This window comes from Lolium rigidum, chromosome 2 (genome assembly GCF_022539505.1).
Source record: "Lolium rigidum isolate FL_2022 chromosome 2, APGP_CSIRO_Lrig_0.1, whole genome shotgun sequence".
NCBI lineage: Eukaryota > Viridiplantae > Streptophyta > Magnoliopsida > Poales > Poaceae > Lolium > Lolium rigidum.
This window is the reverse complement of record NC_061509.1, coordinates 85,239,320-85,257,556: the sequence shown is the minus strand read 5'-3', so window position 1 is coordinate 85,257,556 and position 18,237 is coordinate 85,239,320. Positions and strand designations below refer to the sequence as shown.

General features: G+C 41.5%; 1 protein-coding gene across 2 annotated transcripts; it reads right to left on the bottom strand.

The window, feature by feature from the left end:
- Nucleotides 1-1,373: 1,373 nt before the first annotated feature.
- LOC124692042 (coatomer subunit beta'-2-like) lies at nucleotides 1,374-12,822 on the bottom strand. Of its 2 annotated transcripts, none has more exons than XR_006999278.1 (26): nucleotides 12,602-12,822; nucleotides 12,343-12,363; nucleotides 12,195-12,256; nucleotides 12,022-12,076; nucleotides 11,689-11,725; nucleotides 11,288-11,613; nucleotides 11,059-11,190; nucleotides 10,827-10,975; nucleotides 9,594-9,662; nucleotides 9,093-9,243; nucleotides 8,938-9,003; nucleotides 8,228-8,416; nucleotides 7,462-7,602; nucleotides 7,295-7,369; nucleotides 6,932-7,108; nucleotides 6,726-6,817; nucleotides 6,524-6,640; nucleotides 6,334-6,448; nucleotides 6,182-6,253; nucleotides 5,406-5,602; nucleotides 5,217-5,310; nucleotides 4,669-4,775; nucleotides 4,320-4,485; nucleotides 2,422-2,584; nucleotides 1,840-1,905; nucleotides 1,374-1,741 (listed from the first exon to the last, which is right to left on the bottom strand). XR_006999278.1 is itself a non-coding variant. In XM_047225338.1 (26 exons), exons 1-25 carry the CDS (start codon nucleotides 12,602-12,604, stop codon nucleotides 1,886-1,888), a joined length of 2,748 nt encoding a protein of 915 aa, XP_047081294.1. In that variant the 5' UTR covers nucleotides 12,605-12,822; the 3' UTR covers nucleotides 1,374-1,741; nucleotides 1,840-1,885. The 2 variants fall into 2 exon arrangements, 1 of the variants encoding a protein (XP_047081294.1); XM_047225338.1 differs by having other exon boundaries at nucleotides 2,470-2,584.
- Nucleotides 12,823-18,237: the final 5,415 nt, after the last annotated feature.

Sequence of the window (18,237 nt, the reverse complement as noted above, 5' to 3'; positions counted from 1 at the left end):
CTTTGTCAGTTCTCACTCTGGTCTTGATCAAGTTGCACATCTTCTCCAACACGAAGCTGAACATGAATGGAAGCCATTTCATGGCCACGTTTCCTTTCTGTGAGGCCTTCAAGGCCTTGTCCGTGTCCCTGCGGTTCTTGCTCTTCTTTGTGGCGGCCAACCTCATCGCAACCTCTGCCACCATTGATGGCCGGCACAGGGGTGACCGCCACCTCGGACTCAAAGAGGGGTTGTGAATCGGCAACTTGCGAAGGTATCTGAGAGTCCCCAACGCAGATAAGCGTCTGGCTAAAGTCGTCACAGAAGGAGTCCTACACACATCGTAGTATATATAACGTGAATCTACTTGGGAACAAAGATATGACTAAAGTGGACAACACAAACCATATCAACATCATCCTAAATCAAACAAGTAATTTATTGCAACTGTGGACAACACAAACCCTAGAAAGATCATGGTAGGTCAGCACTTTCGGGACAAACAAGAAACCGGAAATGTGGCACCCTAGCAGATCATGATAGGGAAATGTGGCACCCTAGCAGATCATGATAGATCTGCACAATCCGGACTAACCCCTGCCACAAGATCAAACCCTAGCCAAGGTCCCGTAAGAGAATCCTTACAGTCATCGCCGGAGGTGAAGAATTGCTGCACCAGGAAGAAGTGAAGCCGCCCAGATGCAATCGCCGCCGCCGTCACCGACCGGAGATGTATGCGCCTCTTACCTGCTTGCCGACGGGAGGAGGAGCTCGAAATTTGGGGGAGAGTGGGGGAGGGGGTAGAAATAGGCCATGAGGTGCGGCAAGAGGTGACGGAATCCTTCCCGCCCCCTTTTCGCTGATGCGCGCCGCAGCACCCGTCATCTCTCTCGTCTCCACGCGTGTGCCAAAGATTCGTTTTTGCATCAGCTACGTACGAGACTTGCCTGCATCGTTAACGCAACTGAGCCTAAAGAGGCAAAATGCTAGCCGATGCAAGTCAAGGCAACCAAACCAAACGCGACCCTAGTGAAAAATACATGGGAGGAGTTGAGCGTCCTTCGGCAGTAATACCCCCATGCTCTTGCCTTGGGACAAGCAAGCTCTCATAGAGGGGGAAGTCGATCTCCTGTCCCGGCCGGCACCAACAGGGCTTTACACATAAGACATATTTCAGTAGGGGGCAGTGGGGCACTCTCATAGTATCTTATACGGTAATGCTAGCATATTCCCAGCTAAACTTCACATAGCTTGCATGTGAATAACCCCAACCCAAAGGTTGGCATAGATGCTCTAACGGTCTAACTTGGGAGTCACGAATTAGTGAACTCATGGTGCTTTTAAGCTGTATAAGCAACCCAAGAGTAACAGTTAGCATCAGAGATGGCTCCACATAGTAGAGATACAAAGCTCCCATCAAATCCAATTACTGTCTTTCAACACCTGAGGTTTACATACGGGACGGGAGAAACGTTCCCAAACTGGCAGACGACTGCCCTATGTACTTTGTGTAAAATATGGCACCTCCAATCACCAAACAAATTCGATCTCCAAATGAAGATAATGAGCCTCTTGCACTATGAAACATTCCAGAAACCTACTGACCCGGCCACTATATGAAAATGAAGCGCAAAATTCCCTATGACATAGGCGAAGTTCTAATCAAATTGCTGCTGAACATTGTAACCGGATGTACCAGTCCTAGAGCACATGTTGTGCTTATACAGATGAGAACAGCTTTTACATCGTCCCAGTAACAAACCTGCGACAAAAAAATACAGTATAATAACTGAACATATTAGCTCAGGAAAATGAAGAACACATGAAATTGTAAGCTGTGCACTCATAAAGAAGACTTGCCTTTACAAAGTAAAACCTCCGAAGCAAGTTGCTGTTCCACTATCCACTATTGGTCAGGAGTCAGCACTGCAAAACGAGGCAACCATTAGAAACACTTCAAAAGGTTGAATTCATCTCACGCTCAAACATCACATAAACAAAACTGGTTAGAATACACTGGAATAAGTAAATAATGTCCATAGAATAAAGTAAATTGCTACAGGCTTCGGATTTAGTTTTGACTATCAACCACTTCGTTACCCAAGATGCAGAGTCTTGTTGATTCTTAAAGAAGGAATAAAATAAATGTTTAAATAGACCAAGGGCTGAAGGACTGTTTTTGCAGGCTTTTATTTAAAAATATTTTGGCTAGCTTAAATATTTTGGAATTTTAAGTCAAGCAAAACTCCCCTGAGCTCTCCATGTTATTGCAAACACTAAGACTTGAGGCAGTCAGATACCAGAATTGCCTAAAGCTAAAGGCCAGATGGTGACGAAACTGGAGGATGTGAAGAATGGGAGGCAAATGTTATCCAGCAGCAGGTTTTCCTTAAGATCATTGGTGCACTAGGAGAAAATACCAAAAAGGATTTGGGACTGTACACTTGCTCAACTACAGCTTTTATGCTGATGGTTCTTCTTTATTCGTACCCCACTGTTCCTCACTGTCATTTCCATTCACATGGATAGTGCCATCAGTAGAACCATCGGCATCAACCTCAACAGCATCCTCTTGGCTATCTTCTACTCCGTCATCTTCAAAAACCTGTTGAACCAAGACGGTGTTATCATGTATGCAATTATAGAGTATGGGAGGGAGAAAAAAGTGATTGGAGTAAAAGCAATAATAACAGCAACAGCCTTTGTGTTTAAACAAATGCACGGAATTCCGTGAAGACCCGACAAATCGACCCAATGTACCCATTAGTGGTGACCCACATTGCCCAGGGTACTCCTAGAATTATTCCTGAGGGCTCCTCTGGATATCCACAGGGAATTTGAAATAAAATCCCTTCCAAGCCAAAAAGATTGAGTTGGATCAGAGTGTACCCAAAGAAGCCCAAGAGAGTGTAAAGTACATACACGTGATGCTTGAGGATCTGGGAACGAATGAAAAACCGTACATAAGTACATACACAACGCTCGCTCACAAACCTTAGGGACCAAACTCTTGGGAGCAGTTGATTGGAGGAGATGAATGGCAAAGGAGGACCAGGGAGGAAGGAGGAACGAGAAGGATATGGAGGAGATGAATGGCAAAGGAGGACCAGGGAGGAAGGAGGAACGAGAAGGATGTGGAAGAGGGGCACTCGGGGCTGACGTCGTGGCAACAGTTGGGATGAGGAGGCCAGAGTCTTGACCATGCAGTGCCACAGCACAGATGTCCACACCGTAGGGCTCTCCAAGAAAAATATGAAATTCTTTATGCATTTGTCATCCCACCTTCGCGTGTTAAAATGAAGTTCCTATCACTGGCAAATACCGCAATAACACTGCCAACTAAGAGCATCTCCAGTCGCATCCCCAAAACAACATTTGGAGGGCCGCAGACAAAAAAAGCTTCCAAGTCGCGTCCTCCAAAGGTAAAAAGCGACGCATTTTATGTCCGGCATCCCCGGTAGAGACTATACACAAGGGACGGGTCAGGGACACCGGACACAAAAAAGAGCGCCGGATGAAAGGCATGCATTTAGCCCCTCTAATCCCCACATGTCATCCTCTTTTCCCCACCTATCCCACACTTTCTCACCTACTTTTCCCACATGGGCTGGTCCCCTCTATTAAAATGCATGCATTCGGACGCTGTTTGAGGGACGCGGCTGGAAAGGGTCTCTTTTTTGTCCAGATTTTTGGTTTCTTTTTGTCCAGCGCGCTCTCCAAAAGCGTCCCAAATTGTCACGCCGGCCGCTTTTTGAGGGACGCGACTGGAGATGCTCTAAAACACTTGTTTTTGGTTGAACGAGACAACAAATAAGAGAAACTGCTTTCGGGCCAGAGGTTCATAGCATGGAATATCTTCCAAAAAGAAAATGAACCAGCCAACAAGATTCCCCACTAGCAGCTAATGATTGATTTTTCTCTGGAAAGGATCATAATTATTAGATTCTTCAATGTTTAATCTTACACCATTGCTGTTATCTTAGGTGTTTCCACTCGATGTGCTTTTTGACTGATTTCAAAATACCGTAAGATCAAGAAAAGGGGATGCAAGTGCTAGTGAATAATGATGTGAAAATGCATACCCACAGGTTCCTGAACATGCTTATTTAGTTGCAAATATAACATAGTCGTTTGCAAACATGATTAATTTATTCATTATCAGCATTTATCGTAGGTGCGATTTTGTCTTAACACATAAATATTACCCTCTCACAGAAACACATCAATGACCAACTACTCAACTGAAATAACAGAGCATATCTGGTATGCATGGCAAATGGCATAATGAACCGACAGGCCAACTGTGGATGTATTCACAACTAATTTCTCAAGAGTAATACCTCATGAACGGTATCATTTTCATTTGTTAGCTCCTCCTCGTCATGTACATCCTCTTCGTGTGCATCCTCCTCTTCATGTACGTGCATATTTTTGAAAGCTTCAACAAGACTCTCGTTGGATCTCTCAGCATGAATCGTGTACTCCTCAGCAGGTGGATAGATGCCCCTATTAAAAAATGATTTCGTCAGAAGGGCAATAACTATTAGCTTCAAATGCAAATAGACATCATTTTTAATATAATCAGTGTTCCAACTGATGTAAGCTAAATCCCCGGCGCATTATGGAAGACTGTAATAAGGTAACTTCACAGAATGATGTGCCTTTATAAATATATAAATGAACTAAAACCTTTTGGGGGCAACAGCAGCTTCAACATTGAGAGCAATCTGCCAGTCTTCAAATAAGTTTGGATACTCATCAGGATCTGCCAAGGACTCTGCGGCTTTTGAGTTTACCTATAAAGCAAACGAAACAAAAAAAGAACACCATCAGTTAGTAAGACGTGGCCCCTGGACATTAAAGTAAGTGCAGCGTAAGTCCAAAGAAGAGATAGATCAGCTAATAAAGTATAACAAAAGATGACTCAGTTAATGTTTACATCGCCACCAAAGTTTCCTGGGTTTAGTGTATTAGAGTCAACTGGTACATTGTGCTTATTGAATTTCAAACATCATTATGATCTAACTCAGTGTTACCGCTAGTGCCAAATGATATTATGGTAATGCTAAACAACAATTACATACTTGAAGGTGTAACTTATGTTGAAGTAAAAAGTTGTACTAAGGAAATGTGTGCATGAACAATTTAACATCAACTTTGATGAAGGTCTGGAAAGAAGATTTGGCATCGAACTGATGAGGACAAAAGCAAAGGAGAATTTATAAGGCTAACAGTACTTTTTGGAGATCTTTTTTCCATAATGCTACAATCTCAGGGACTTTGCTTGGAAGATAAGATCTTGCCATCAATGCTGCTTCCGGAATACGATTGCTGTACAGAGAATGATAGATAGAGTTAACATACAATGAACTTGTTTGAAGAAATACTGTATAAAACAGGGACAGCCTCACAAAAATGCCAGTTACCTTTCAATCAACAATTGAAGGCATTCCTCCAACTTGCCTAGCATGAACAAACAAAGGAAGGCAACATTGTTCTTTCCTTGTTCTTTAGCCAGAGATGCCAATTTTGTAATCCCTTCAGCGTCCCCGATGGATGAATACAAAAGCAATAGACCACTGAGATCCATGGCATGTAGAAGACACTCCTCTGCCATCTCGAGCTGCAAAAAGTTGTATGACACATGAGACCAAGAGTATGTAGATTCAGAGGTTTCCATCCAAGTGTGGAAGGTAGGATGTGACTTAAAGGTTTTGCATGCTAGTGTGGCAAACTTATTACAATGCAACTTCAACATATGCAATCCACAACAAAGTTATTAGCTTTTACACTGTCATATTTGTTAACACAAAGGTTAGAAGAGCATAAGTTGAATGAAAAAAAAAAAAACACTTCTGATTCGAGCATGACGTTGAGCAACAACCAACAAGCAAAGCATCTTCTTCCCATAAAAACTGATGTAATATTTCTCTATAGAACTTTCTACCCGTATTACATTACTCCCTCCGTTCCATATTAGTTGTCGCACATTTGGATGTATGTCTAGATACATCCAAATCAGCAACAACTAATATGGAACAGAATGGGTAGGTTGTAAACTGTCTAGTCATAGTTATTAACTCATCCACTCATACATTTATCAATAATTAGACTACTCAAATGCCATGGCAGAATAAACTAATTCATTAGTACAATATACAGTGAATATAGAAGGTAAGTGATACACCCAGCAGCTGTGTACCTTTCCAGTAGAGATAGCCAACTCCCCTAACTGCTTCCACTTAGACTCACTTTGCACCTCAAGAGCAATTGCCTGCAAAGCAACTATTCAGAATATTTGAATAAAGGAGGAAACTTTCTTAGAAATGCGAAAAACAATATAGTCCACTATGCCTTTGCATCATCGACTCGACCAAGCTGCACTGCCAGATCAAATCTGTAATTGGAGTCTGTTGCTATCTCAAGGGCTTCCTCCAACATGCCCCGTGATTCCAAGAAATGTGCCACACTGAAAACAAAATGTTATCTTTGTTTGCTGAGGCCTGGACTGCAGAGTACAGCAAATAGTAGAACATGGGGGCACCTGTCATATTGCTCCTTTGGTATAGATGGCAAAATATCATTTGCACGATCAAAATCCCCACGCAATACTAGTGTTTTATATTCAATCAAACTGAGGAGTAAAGTGTACCCAACAACACTGCAATAAGAAAGAATTATAGCTTCAGAAGTTCATTGTTAGTTGATACCATGAAAAATACAAGAGAGCAACCAAGATAACTCACTTAAATTGCTTGTCAATAAGATAGACACGGCTCTGGTTAGCAAGATATCCTAGTAAGTACATCGGTCTATCCAAGTGAAACAAGGTTGTGACCTGTAATGGATGGAATGACTATGAGTTGAAGAGGTACATGTACAACTACAACTGGTAATGAATGAACTCAATGGAACCATACATAAGAGCAAACTTTCATGATAAAAAGCTCACCTCTCCTCCTACGCAGTAATTAAGCCGTGACTGAGAATTATTGTAGATAAAACAATCACCAACCCATAGCCCAGTTCGGATGCGTTCATTGATCTCATGAAGCAGTTCAAAGGCATCTTCCACACCCTCCTCGCCAACTGAACCCCCTCCATCCAAATGAGAAGATACTACATCTCTCTGAAGATAGAAAAATAATGTTGTATTATTACAAAATGTTAAAGTGAAAAACAATTGCGTACAGGTATTTCATGTAAACTGCTGACATCTTGATATAATTTACACAATTAAAGAAAATTTGTACATAAGCCGCAGAGGAACATGGCTACAAACTGTGGAAAGTAACAGAGTTTTAACAGAACTCACATTGTACTTCAAAATGTAGAATGATGTATCACTTGCAACTGTCACTAAATCACCACTGTCAGCCCAGTAGACATTCTACAGCGATTAAAACAGATCTTTTTAGTGGCATATCATACCAAAAGGCATGGAAAAGAAGTTCGATTCATGAAGCAACACAATTAACTCACTTTCACATTGACATCAATTCGACGTATCAACCTGCAATCCGCCCAGTCATAAAAGCAAATGAAGTCATTTGTACACATAGCCAGTAATACTCCACCAAATACACGTTCTGTGGAGAATGTTGGTCTTATGCTTTTTCTCTCCTGAAATTGTTAGCTGTGTCAGGAATTATAGTCAAGAAGATTGACATGTGGAATTAAATGGCAAGCATTAGCTTCATCCCACGCCAGCAAATGTCCATGCATTGAAAGATTCTTAATACTGTATCAAATATAAACATCATCCTTTAATAGGAATAAAGGATACTAACATACAAAGTATGAAATGTTGGCTACTAAATGGTCAAGTTCACAGACTAATTCTGAACCAGCAGCATTAAATACTTATGCATATCCTATTTTTCTTTGCACTTCACAGTTTACGTAAGTTCTTCTCTTTGTTTGATAAGATAAGGCTGTTCCTGAACTTGTGAGATCTGGGTAAGATGGGACAAAAATGAGGAGTACCGTTACTAAAAATATTCCACCAATTTATATGGGTAGTTGGGCAGCCTTGTGTTACAAAACAAAAGAAATAATGAATAACCGTCAATCAATTGCAGGAGTTCTGGTTTCATGTATGAAGATGGTATCATAACATGAAATACATAAAATACAGAATGGTTTCATGTGTATGTTCTCTTATCCAGATGTTTTTTATAGAATGGTAATAATTACCACAAACCAACAGTAGGGAAAACAAAGTTGCTAGTTATACTGAAATACGAACCTGGAAATTTTTACTGAATATCTTTATCCTTGAGGTGCTTTCCCTGACAGCGTATTCACCATCAGTTGACCAAACGATTTCAAGTGCAGACCCGAAAGACCTATTCCTCCATGCTAGTGCTGTATAAATTATGTATTCTCCATCTCCACATACAACAACAAATCTTCCGTTCGGATTGTGTCTTAAACTCTGAAATGAGAATCAAAACTAGTAAATTGCTAATGAAATAGAGGAGGGACAAGCACAACTACAAAATGGAAGCTTAATAGTTTCACCATGAAGACATCTTCCTGATAAAAAGTAATGGTCAATGTTGTACAGGAGAATCTGTTAGTGACTAAGTGGTCATAAGATCCTCACATGCGGTATTTTTAACCCAAAATTCAATTCAAAAACAACACTTAATTCCATAGTGTTCCATTGCAAAAAAAAAATCAACTAACATGTTCAGCAGCAACAACTACAAGTACCAGAACAATAGAATATCTCTCTATATATAGTGGAGTTAAACCAAAAATAACTTGCTAATCATGTACATTTTTTTGAAAAAACAGCATGCATCATGAAATGTTGTACTGTAATGTGATGTACCGAATTGAAAAAGAAACATCTCAATCAGAAACTTGGGGCTCGATAACAGACATCTAGTTGACAAAGAAGAGCATCACTATGTGAATGATACATTCATTTCCATATCAAAGGTAACCTACTTGTGGGTAAAGATCACAGCTTCCCAACTCCTTCACAGCCAATGGTAATCGCTCACCATCCGCAATCTAACAAATGAAACAGGTTAAATAACATAAGTAAAGCATATACCACGATAAAAAGCTTTCAACAAATTGGCATTGTGAACAAGGAGAACCTCATTGCCTGCACCAACAGTCTTGATATTGACAGTTTGGATTTCATTATGTTTTGCCCATATGATTTTCCCACTGTTATCCATGCTAGCAACTGGAACTTCACGGCCAATTTTAATCATGATTGTCCCTTCATCGTATCCAATCACAATCCTACAAAATTAAGACACCAAATCACTACCTAATTTGCAAGGAACGAACAAGTTAATGAAAGCATAAAGTCTACATGTTTCAGTGAAGAGCAAATTCTGGAACTAACAGCTTAGCATATAAACAATGTCGTCAGACTGTAGGAAATTGTGGCACAGAATCAATATATGAAAAATATTTTTTTCTCCTGATATTTGAGGAATAAATGTAGTACAAAGTGTTCAGAGTGGTCGCCTTGCTAGTGTGTGTGGAGTTCAAATAGCAAATAAGAGATGATATTCAGTGCCATGGCCTTTCACATTGGCCATATATCACCATAAATACATATAGTGCAAGAGCTAAATATTCATTACCTTCTTGATCCTTTCATGTACCCTAAAGCCCAAACTCGCTCAAGGCCGTAATTAAGGGTGTTCTCGAGCCTGTGAGTGCATCAAGAAAAGTGTTATTCACTTGTTTAAAATAACAGACGGAACTGATACAAATGGAATACTAAAATACAGAAATATGATGACAGAAATGTTAGCTGCCAACTAGGCATGTGCATATACAGTAACATATTGACAAGTGTCATTCTTCTAACATATTGACAAGTGCCATTCTTCTAAATAGAACAGAAAGCAGCAGATTCCCATGAATTATGATGTTGAATGATAATTCCATAATTTGGTACTCTCTCTGATTCATATTACTTGCCACTAGCATGGATGTATCTAGAACTAAAATGTATCTAGATGCATCTATATTAGAGGCAGCTATTATGGATCCGAGTAGCGGCGGAGCTTGACAAGAAAGGTTGGGCGGGCCAACAAGCTGAGAGAAAGTAAAATGAGCTGATATTAAGCTGAATTTTACAAATAACATAGGCTTAATTTTTCTAGGTTGGGTGGGCCATGGCCCGGTTTTGATTCAACTAAGCTCCGGCAGTGGATCAGAGGGAGTAAGAGAATTCAAGAGATACCTTATGTGATTGTAACCTAATTATAGTAAATCTGTAAAAATGATAGCTCCAACAATTAATTGCTAGAAGTACTAATGGGAGGCTGTAGCTGTAGCAATTCTTTTGTTCTCAGCGCCACTGATTTATAGGAATTAACCACATCCATAATTGCTAATGACCATACAGTAATAGTCATATATTTCAAGAGATTTTAACATACAACCGTAACAGCCAGCTGTGGCACCAACCAATACAGATTTAAGATCAAATATGCCTCTTTGTTGATCCTATTTCTAGTTGTAACGTTTTCTACTTTTGTACCAATTGCACGTAGTAGAGAATGACTGAGTGGTGATAAAAACTTACACTCAGATGAACAAGTGTGTAACCATTTCACTAAACAATGAAATCAACAATTAAATCATGAAAAGCTATATAAACTGAGGGTAGTGAACACACGCAGACGACATTGCTATGTTACAAGCAAAATACATGTAGAAGAACATTAGTAACTACAACAAGTAATATCAGCATTGGATGTGTGCATAGATGTTAGTTCAAAAACCAGAGCTTCTGACAACGCACTATTAAAGTACGACATGGCGACAAAAAGATATTGGTGGGACAGGGACGAGCGAGAGCATACCTGTAGGTAGTAGAGTGCCACAAGCGAACTGTGCCATCCTCTGAGCCAGTAATTATAATAGGTAGCTCCGGATGAAAACAGACAGCAGAGACATTGTGTGCATGTCCTTCAAGTGTTTGAACACAGCTCTTTGTTTGGTAGTCCCAGACCTGATCCAGAAAATTGTGCAATATGTCAGACGAAAGCCCAAGACCCTCGCATATATAAGGACAATTCAGTGCAGATGGCTCACCTTTGCAGTCTGATCATCAGAGCCAGTGATTAAAAATGGCCGATCACCACCAGTGAAGTAATCAACACAGTTCACACCTTTTGAATGGCCGTCTAATGTGAAGTTAGGATCAGGAGACCCAATACTCCATATCTGAAGTTGACGTCAAATATTAGGATACCAACTACAGACAACGATACAAAACAGCGCAAAATCATAACCAGCATCTTCTTTAAGAACAGGTACAGACCTTTATTGTGCGATCAAGGGAAGCACTAGCAAAAGTATTGGTATCCTTTGGGTTAAATGTGACTTGCATCACATAGTGAGAATGTCCCTCAAATATGTGAGTGCACGCCCAGCCCTTATCCCAATCCCAGAGCTTAATGAGCATGTCATCGGACGATGACAGCACAAAGGGCTGGGTTGGATGAACGGCCACACACCTGATGTAATCAGTATGAGCTTCGAACACCTTGACCTTATCCATTGTATTGTAATTGTAGACACGGATGAACATGTCATCAGCACCAGCAACGACCCATTGCTTGCGTGCAATGAATTTAGCCGAACGAACTGCGATTAAAATGATATGTTAATAAGACGGTGTGTCAGGTAAAGACAAGTAAGCATCTAGGTGGGAAATCATACCTGGTAAGTCTGTGACTTCGAATGATTTCACCATTGTCTGGAGGTAAATGAATAAATAGATTTTCGTCAGTCGGGTTTTAAGGCCAACTATACAGAGTCATCATATATCTTAGTCGTAAGGAAAATAATGTTGTATTTCCATTTTGCAACCCCTGTCACGTTTCTAGATACATGTAGAAACTCCATTTTCATTAAGAAACAACATACAATGTACAAGTGACACCATCATCATTGCTTATAATCTTCATCATGTTTAACTGAAATAATACGAAGGCATCTCATCTTTTTTAACTGAAATAATACGAAGGCGGGTAACTGTGAACAGTCACCTACCTGCGTTTGGTAGTTCCAGATGCACACACTCCCCGAGTAGAGACTCGACAAAATCCTGCATCAGACAAGAGGACGGTGACGCAATCTACCAGAGCTCGATCAAAGCATTGATCGCTCGCGCATGAATTTCGCACCCAAACCCAAAATCGTCATATTCATATCAGAGGACTAACCATGGCTCCGTCGGATGCAGATCCACGGACTTGACCCTCTCGGACCGCTGCGCGAGCTTCCTCTGATCCAACCGAACAGAAAACCAACATAAGCGACACGAAACATTGCATTCGGAGAGTAGATCCTAGCAAGAGGCGTCGCGGTTACCTTGATATCGAGGCGGAGCGGCTGCCACATTCACGGCCATCACCCAAAAAAAAAAACGAAACCACGTGAGTTGTATATAACGGACGAAAAGCCCAGATCCACTGGGAATTCGACGTGTCTGGCGGCGGATCTCGCCGCGGCGCGGCGCGGCGCGATACGAGCGCGGCAGGCGACGGCTGGCTTAGCCTCGCCGTCGCCTGATCTCGGATCGCATTCGCGTGCGAGGGGAGGGAGCGGTTTGCCGGGAGGGCGCACGTACCATTGTGGCGCCCGCGGGTGCTACGGCGGCGGCGGCGCGGCGTGGGTGCGGGGACCTCGGGGTCCTGTGGGGGCTTCGTGGGCGCGGGAGTGCCGGAGCCGCCGCGTTCTCGCCGGGCGGGGAGGAGAAGATTTGCGAGTGGAGGAGGAAGTGGGCGGTGGCGAACGGGGGCTCTGGGTCGCTCGGAGGTAGTAGTATGTGCTGCGTGCTGGTCGATTGGATCTGAAGGTTGTGTGCGCGCGTGTGTTGCACTGTTGTTGTTGTTGCCTTGCCGATGTTGACTTACCGCGCTGACGTCCTAGCTAAGCAAACTTTTTTTTTCCCGCAGAGCACACCTAAGCAGAGTAATCCCAGCCGTGAATTTGGCCTTTCTGCCGTGGCTCCTGGCTCCTGAGTCGTCCATTTTAGGATGAATGATCCTGGTGGATTGACGAGACATACTGCACGTTGTCAACAATTTTGTTCTCAAGAAAATCAAATGTAGTAAAATTCAATCAAGTTTATATGATAGATACCAACACCTGCATTGTTAAATAATATAAAAACATATTTCATGATGGATGCAATGATATTGATGTTAATATCTCAAAGTCCACAAAGTTTAACATAAAACAAGACTATTATGCACAATAATTTGACATGAAGAGAATATATCTACAAGTACATTTTAACCATAAATTTGGGGTCTGACTAATTCTCCATCAACTTTAGTTCTCGGTCAGATGATATTATTGAATCTCAGTTGTAACCCATGTTGCATCACCATTAGCACAAATCAATAAGCAGACCTAACGGTTCATGGGGAACTTTTCCTAGTTAGGTTGCAACTAAAAAATCCAATTGCAAACCAACTTGCAACTGAATTTTACAGTTTCAATTGCAACTCAAGTGCGGGAATCACGATACAAATCTAATGGTGTAGGACTCGACTAAGAACTAAGTTAGTTCTCAAGACCGATATATTTAAGTGGTATAGAGGCAGTGGCACCTCATTTGTCCATGACACTTATGGAGTCAAGCATGAAAAAAAATTGTATGCCTCATTAATATTGGATCTTCATTTCAAAATAACTTTGCTAATTTATATGAAACAATGCCTTAAGTTTATTATCTCATTATATGCATGATGATCTAGTTCATGATCAGAATATCGCTCGGCTAATGATGTTCGTTCCAAGAAGGTAACATATGCGACCCTGGTAAATAATTTCAACACTAAATAGCAATAGAATTCATACCACTTTGTTACCACCACGATGCACCTCCTAGAACAAATGTTTTGTCACTTCCCTTCTACCATCTTCTATGAGTAATTAACCGAGTCTTCCACCAGCTCCTTGATGACCCACAAGTATAGGGGATCGCAACAGTCTTCGAGGGAAGTATTACCCAATTTATTGATTCGACACAAGGGGAGACAAAGAATACTTGAAAGCCTTAACAGCGGAGTTGTCAATTCAGCTGCACTGGAAACAGACTTGCTCGCAAGAGTTTATCAAGTATTAACGGCTTTATAGCGAGTAGCAGTAGTGAAATAACAAGCAGCAGAGTAACAAAGACAGCAGTAGTGATTATAGTAAACAGCAGGATTAAAATACCGTAGGCACGGGGACGGATAACGGGCGTTGCATGGATGAGAGAAACTCATGTAACAATCATAGCAGGGCATTTGCAGATAATAATAAAACGGTGTCCAAGTACTAATCAATCAGTAGGCATGTGTTCCAATTATAGTCGTACGTGCTCGCAATGAGAAACTTGCACAACATCTTTTGTCCTACCAGCCGGTGGCAGCCGGGCCTCAAGGGAAACTACTCGGATATTAAGGTACTCCTTTTAATAGAGTACCGGAGCAAAGCATTAACACTCCGTGAACACATGTGATCCTCACATCGCTACCATCCCCTCCGGTTGTCCCAATTTCTGTCACTTCGGGGCCATTGGTTCCGGACAGCGACATGTGTATACAACTTGCAGGTAAGATCATAAACAACGAATATCTTCATGAATCAATAACATGTTCGGATCTGAGATCATGGCACTCGGGCCCTAGTGACAAGCATTAAGCATAACAAGTTGCAACAATATCATAAAAGTACCATCTACGTGACACTAGGCACTATGCCCTAACAATCTTATGCTATTACATGACCAATCTCATCCAATCCCTACCATCCCCTTCGGCCTACAGCGGGGGAATTACTCACACATGGATGGGGGAAACATTGCCGGTTGATGGAGAGGCGTTGGCGGTGATGGCGGCGATGATCTCCTCCAATTCCCCGTCCCGGCGGAGTGCCAGAACGGAGACTTCTGGCTCCCGAGACGGAGTTTCGCGATGTGGCGGCGTTCGGGAGGGTTTCTGGCGACTTCGACTTCTCCCCGTGCGTTTTTAGGTCGAGGCGAATAAGTAGTCCGAAGGAGGGCGTCGGAGGCCGGCCGAGAGGCCACACCACATGGCCGCGCGGCCCCCCCGGGCCGCGCCGCCATGTGGTGTGGGGCCCTCGGGCCTCCACTTCAATTGTCCTTCCGGCTCCGTCGCATTCTGGGAAAATAGGCCCTTTCGTCAAAATCCCGAGGTTTTTCCCGAAAGTTGGATTTCTCGCACAAAAACGAGACACCGAACGTTCTGCCGAAAACAGCGTTAGTCCGTGTTAGTTGCATCCAAAATACACAAATTAGAGGCAAAACAATAGCAAAAGTGTTCGGGAAAGTAGATACGTTTTGGACGTATCAACTCCCCCCAAGCTTAGCTTATTGCTTGTCCTCAAGCAATTCAGCTTAACAACCGAGCGATAAAAGAACTTTCACGAACACATTTGCTCATATGATGTATATATTCTCATGATATGGCTAATACTTGAGCAGTTCATAATAAGGTACATGCAAATAAGATCATCTAACAGACTATGTCAATCATGAAGAGGTACCAACAATTAATAATAAGCATCATGAATCATGTATATAAGCAGGATTGCAATGTTCATAAGAGAGTATGATAAAGTGGTATCTCGCTTGCCCGTATTTGATTGGCAAAACATAAATGCCCGGGCACCTCCGGAGTTCATAGAAAGACTAGAAGTAGTGATTGTCAAAGATAAAAGCATCAAAGTTATACCACAATCAATCATATTTTGAGACAAGCATATTATACTAAGAATGACAGTTGTGCTCTCAAGAAAGTGCTCAAAGAAATAATGGAGACACAACATAAAAGTAAAAGATTGACCCTTCGCAGAGGGAAGCAGGGATTTAACATGCGCTAGAGCTTTTCATTTGTAAAGCAGGAGTAAAATTATTTTGAGAGGTGTTTGTTGTTGTCAACGAATGGTAATGGGTACACCAACTACCTCGCCAACCGGACTCCCAAGAGCGGCTCCCATGAATTATTTGCATTTTTATGTGGCACTCCTTCCCACCTTTCTTACACAAACGATGGCTAACCGAATCCTCGGGTGCCTGCCAACAATCACATACCATGAAGGAGTGCCCTTTTAATTTAGTTTTACTATGATGATGACACTCCCCCCAACCTTTGCTTACACAAGCCATGGCTAACCGAATCCTTCGGGTGCCGTCCAACAATCACAAACCATGGAGGAGTGTCTATTTAAGTTAATTAATTCGGGACTGGGAATCCCATTGCCAGCTCTTTTTGCAAAATTATTGGATAAGCGGATGTGCCACTATTCCATATGAGAGTCCGTCAAAAGTAAATGACAAGGTTGAAATCTAAACACCACATACTTCCTCATGAGCTATGAAACATTAACACAAATTAAGAAGCATTTTGAAGATTTTAAAGGTAGCGCATGAGAATTTACTTTGGAATGGTTTGAAATGCCATGCATAGGTATTTATTGTGGACACTCTGGAATAACTTGGTTTTCATGTGTTTGGAGGCACGAGCAGCGTTCCCGCTCAGTACAAGTGAAGGCTAGCAAAAGACTAGGGAGCGACAATTCAAGAGAGCAAGAATCGTCATAATCATGCTTGCGGCAAAATAAATTAACCGAGGCATAAAAGTGATACAAGAACTCTGAAGCAATGTAAATCATTGAGGCTTAATTGACTTTTGTTCAGTCATATGCATGCGTGAGCATGTGCCAAGTCGATATAAATGAATTATTCAGAGGAGGATACCACAATGCCATACTTACTTATGGATAAAACAATGCAAGCAAACATCCATGACATGCTACTCATATTAATAGATTGGAGCTAACATGAGAGATCATAAACTACTAAACTTTCTTAAATGACATATACCTCACATGAACCAACTAAGCATGCTCACATGGATGAGTATATGTACAAAAATGAAAACAAATAGAGTTCATACCAGCCTCTCACCACAATCATATTGTCGTAGATCGTCATTATTGCCCTTTCACTTGTGTAGCTTGGATAATATGAAATGAAAACCACGCTCCAGCCACCGAAGACCATTGAACTCATAATGAACTTTACAAACCAAAGAAGAACAGCAAATATTTTTGGTGTTTTCGAATTTGAGAATAAGAACAAAAGGAAACAAGCAAACAAAGCAAAATCTTTTTGAGTTTTCTTATAGCAAACTAGCAATAGCAAATAAAGCGAAACAAATGCAAGAAACCAAGATAAACAAATGGTGAAGAGAAACAACAGAAATATTTTTGGTCTTTTTGTGTTTTGGGAAAGAAACAAAGTGGAAACAAGAAATAGCAAACTAAAAGAAACACAGAAAGCGAGATGGCAGAAATCTGCCAAAACCTGACAGCAGTACAGAAATCGATTTTTACAAAAATCTTACGTTGCTCAGTTCAAAAAGTGTTCAACTAATGAAAGTTAGATAACAACCTGGGGAACATGCACAAAAATTGGCTTCGCAAAATAACGTTCTGGCTGTGCGCATGAATTTTTACGGTAACAGCCCAGAATCTGTTTTCAGGCAGCACTTCCCCAAATATCATCTTCCTCTCATTAGAAAACCACTCAAAGAGACCAAACAAGTATATACAAGTATCCAGCAATCATAATATGCAAAGAATGAGTGATGCCGGTATACCTCCCCCCAAGCTTAGGCTTTTGGCCTAAGTGGAGTTCAATCCCATCGAGACCATGAGGTAGTGTCTCCGTGGTACGACGAAGATGGATCATATTCCGGGTATGTGCTAGAAGAAGCACCCGGATACGTGACGGTGTAATCGTAGGAGGGCTCGGCGTCCTCGGAGTCATGCTGCTGATGGAAATCTTGTATCTTCATATGTTCATATTTAATACCTTTCTCCTTGAGTGACTTCTTGGCTTCCCTCATATCTTCATCATTCAATTTAATTAAACCCCTCTTCTTCACTATTGGCGTTGGAGTTGGTTCAGGCGTAGTCCAATCATCATAATTCCGGCCTATTTTAGCCAATAATTCTTCAGACTTCGTCCGGAGTTCTTTTCCTGAAAACACAACCAAGCACAACTATCCGGGTATGCCCTAGACTCAATGGTTAGCCCACTATAAAATATATCAAGTAAATCATGCTTTTCTAAATCATGGTCGACAGAGCTCTAATAAGAGAGCAAAATCTCGCCCAAGCCTCAGGCAATTTCTCTTCATCTCCCTGATCAAAATTATAAACTCTCTGTAAAGCAGCATGTTGAGC

What these genes read in the sequence shown, in the direction of transcription:
- LOC124692042 (XM_047225338.1), bottom strand. An exon ending in ATTACTGCGTAGGAGGAGAG is followed by an intron (nt 6,818 to 6,931) that starts GTGAGCTTTTTA and finishes CATCCATTACAG; the next exon opens with GTCACAACCTTGTTTCACTT. An exon ending in CTTATTGACAAGCAATTTAA is followed by an intron (nt 6,641 to 6,725) that starts GTGAGTTATCTT and finishes TTCTTATTGCAG; the next exon opens with TGTTGTTGGGTACACTTTAC.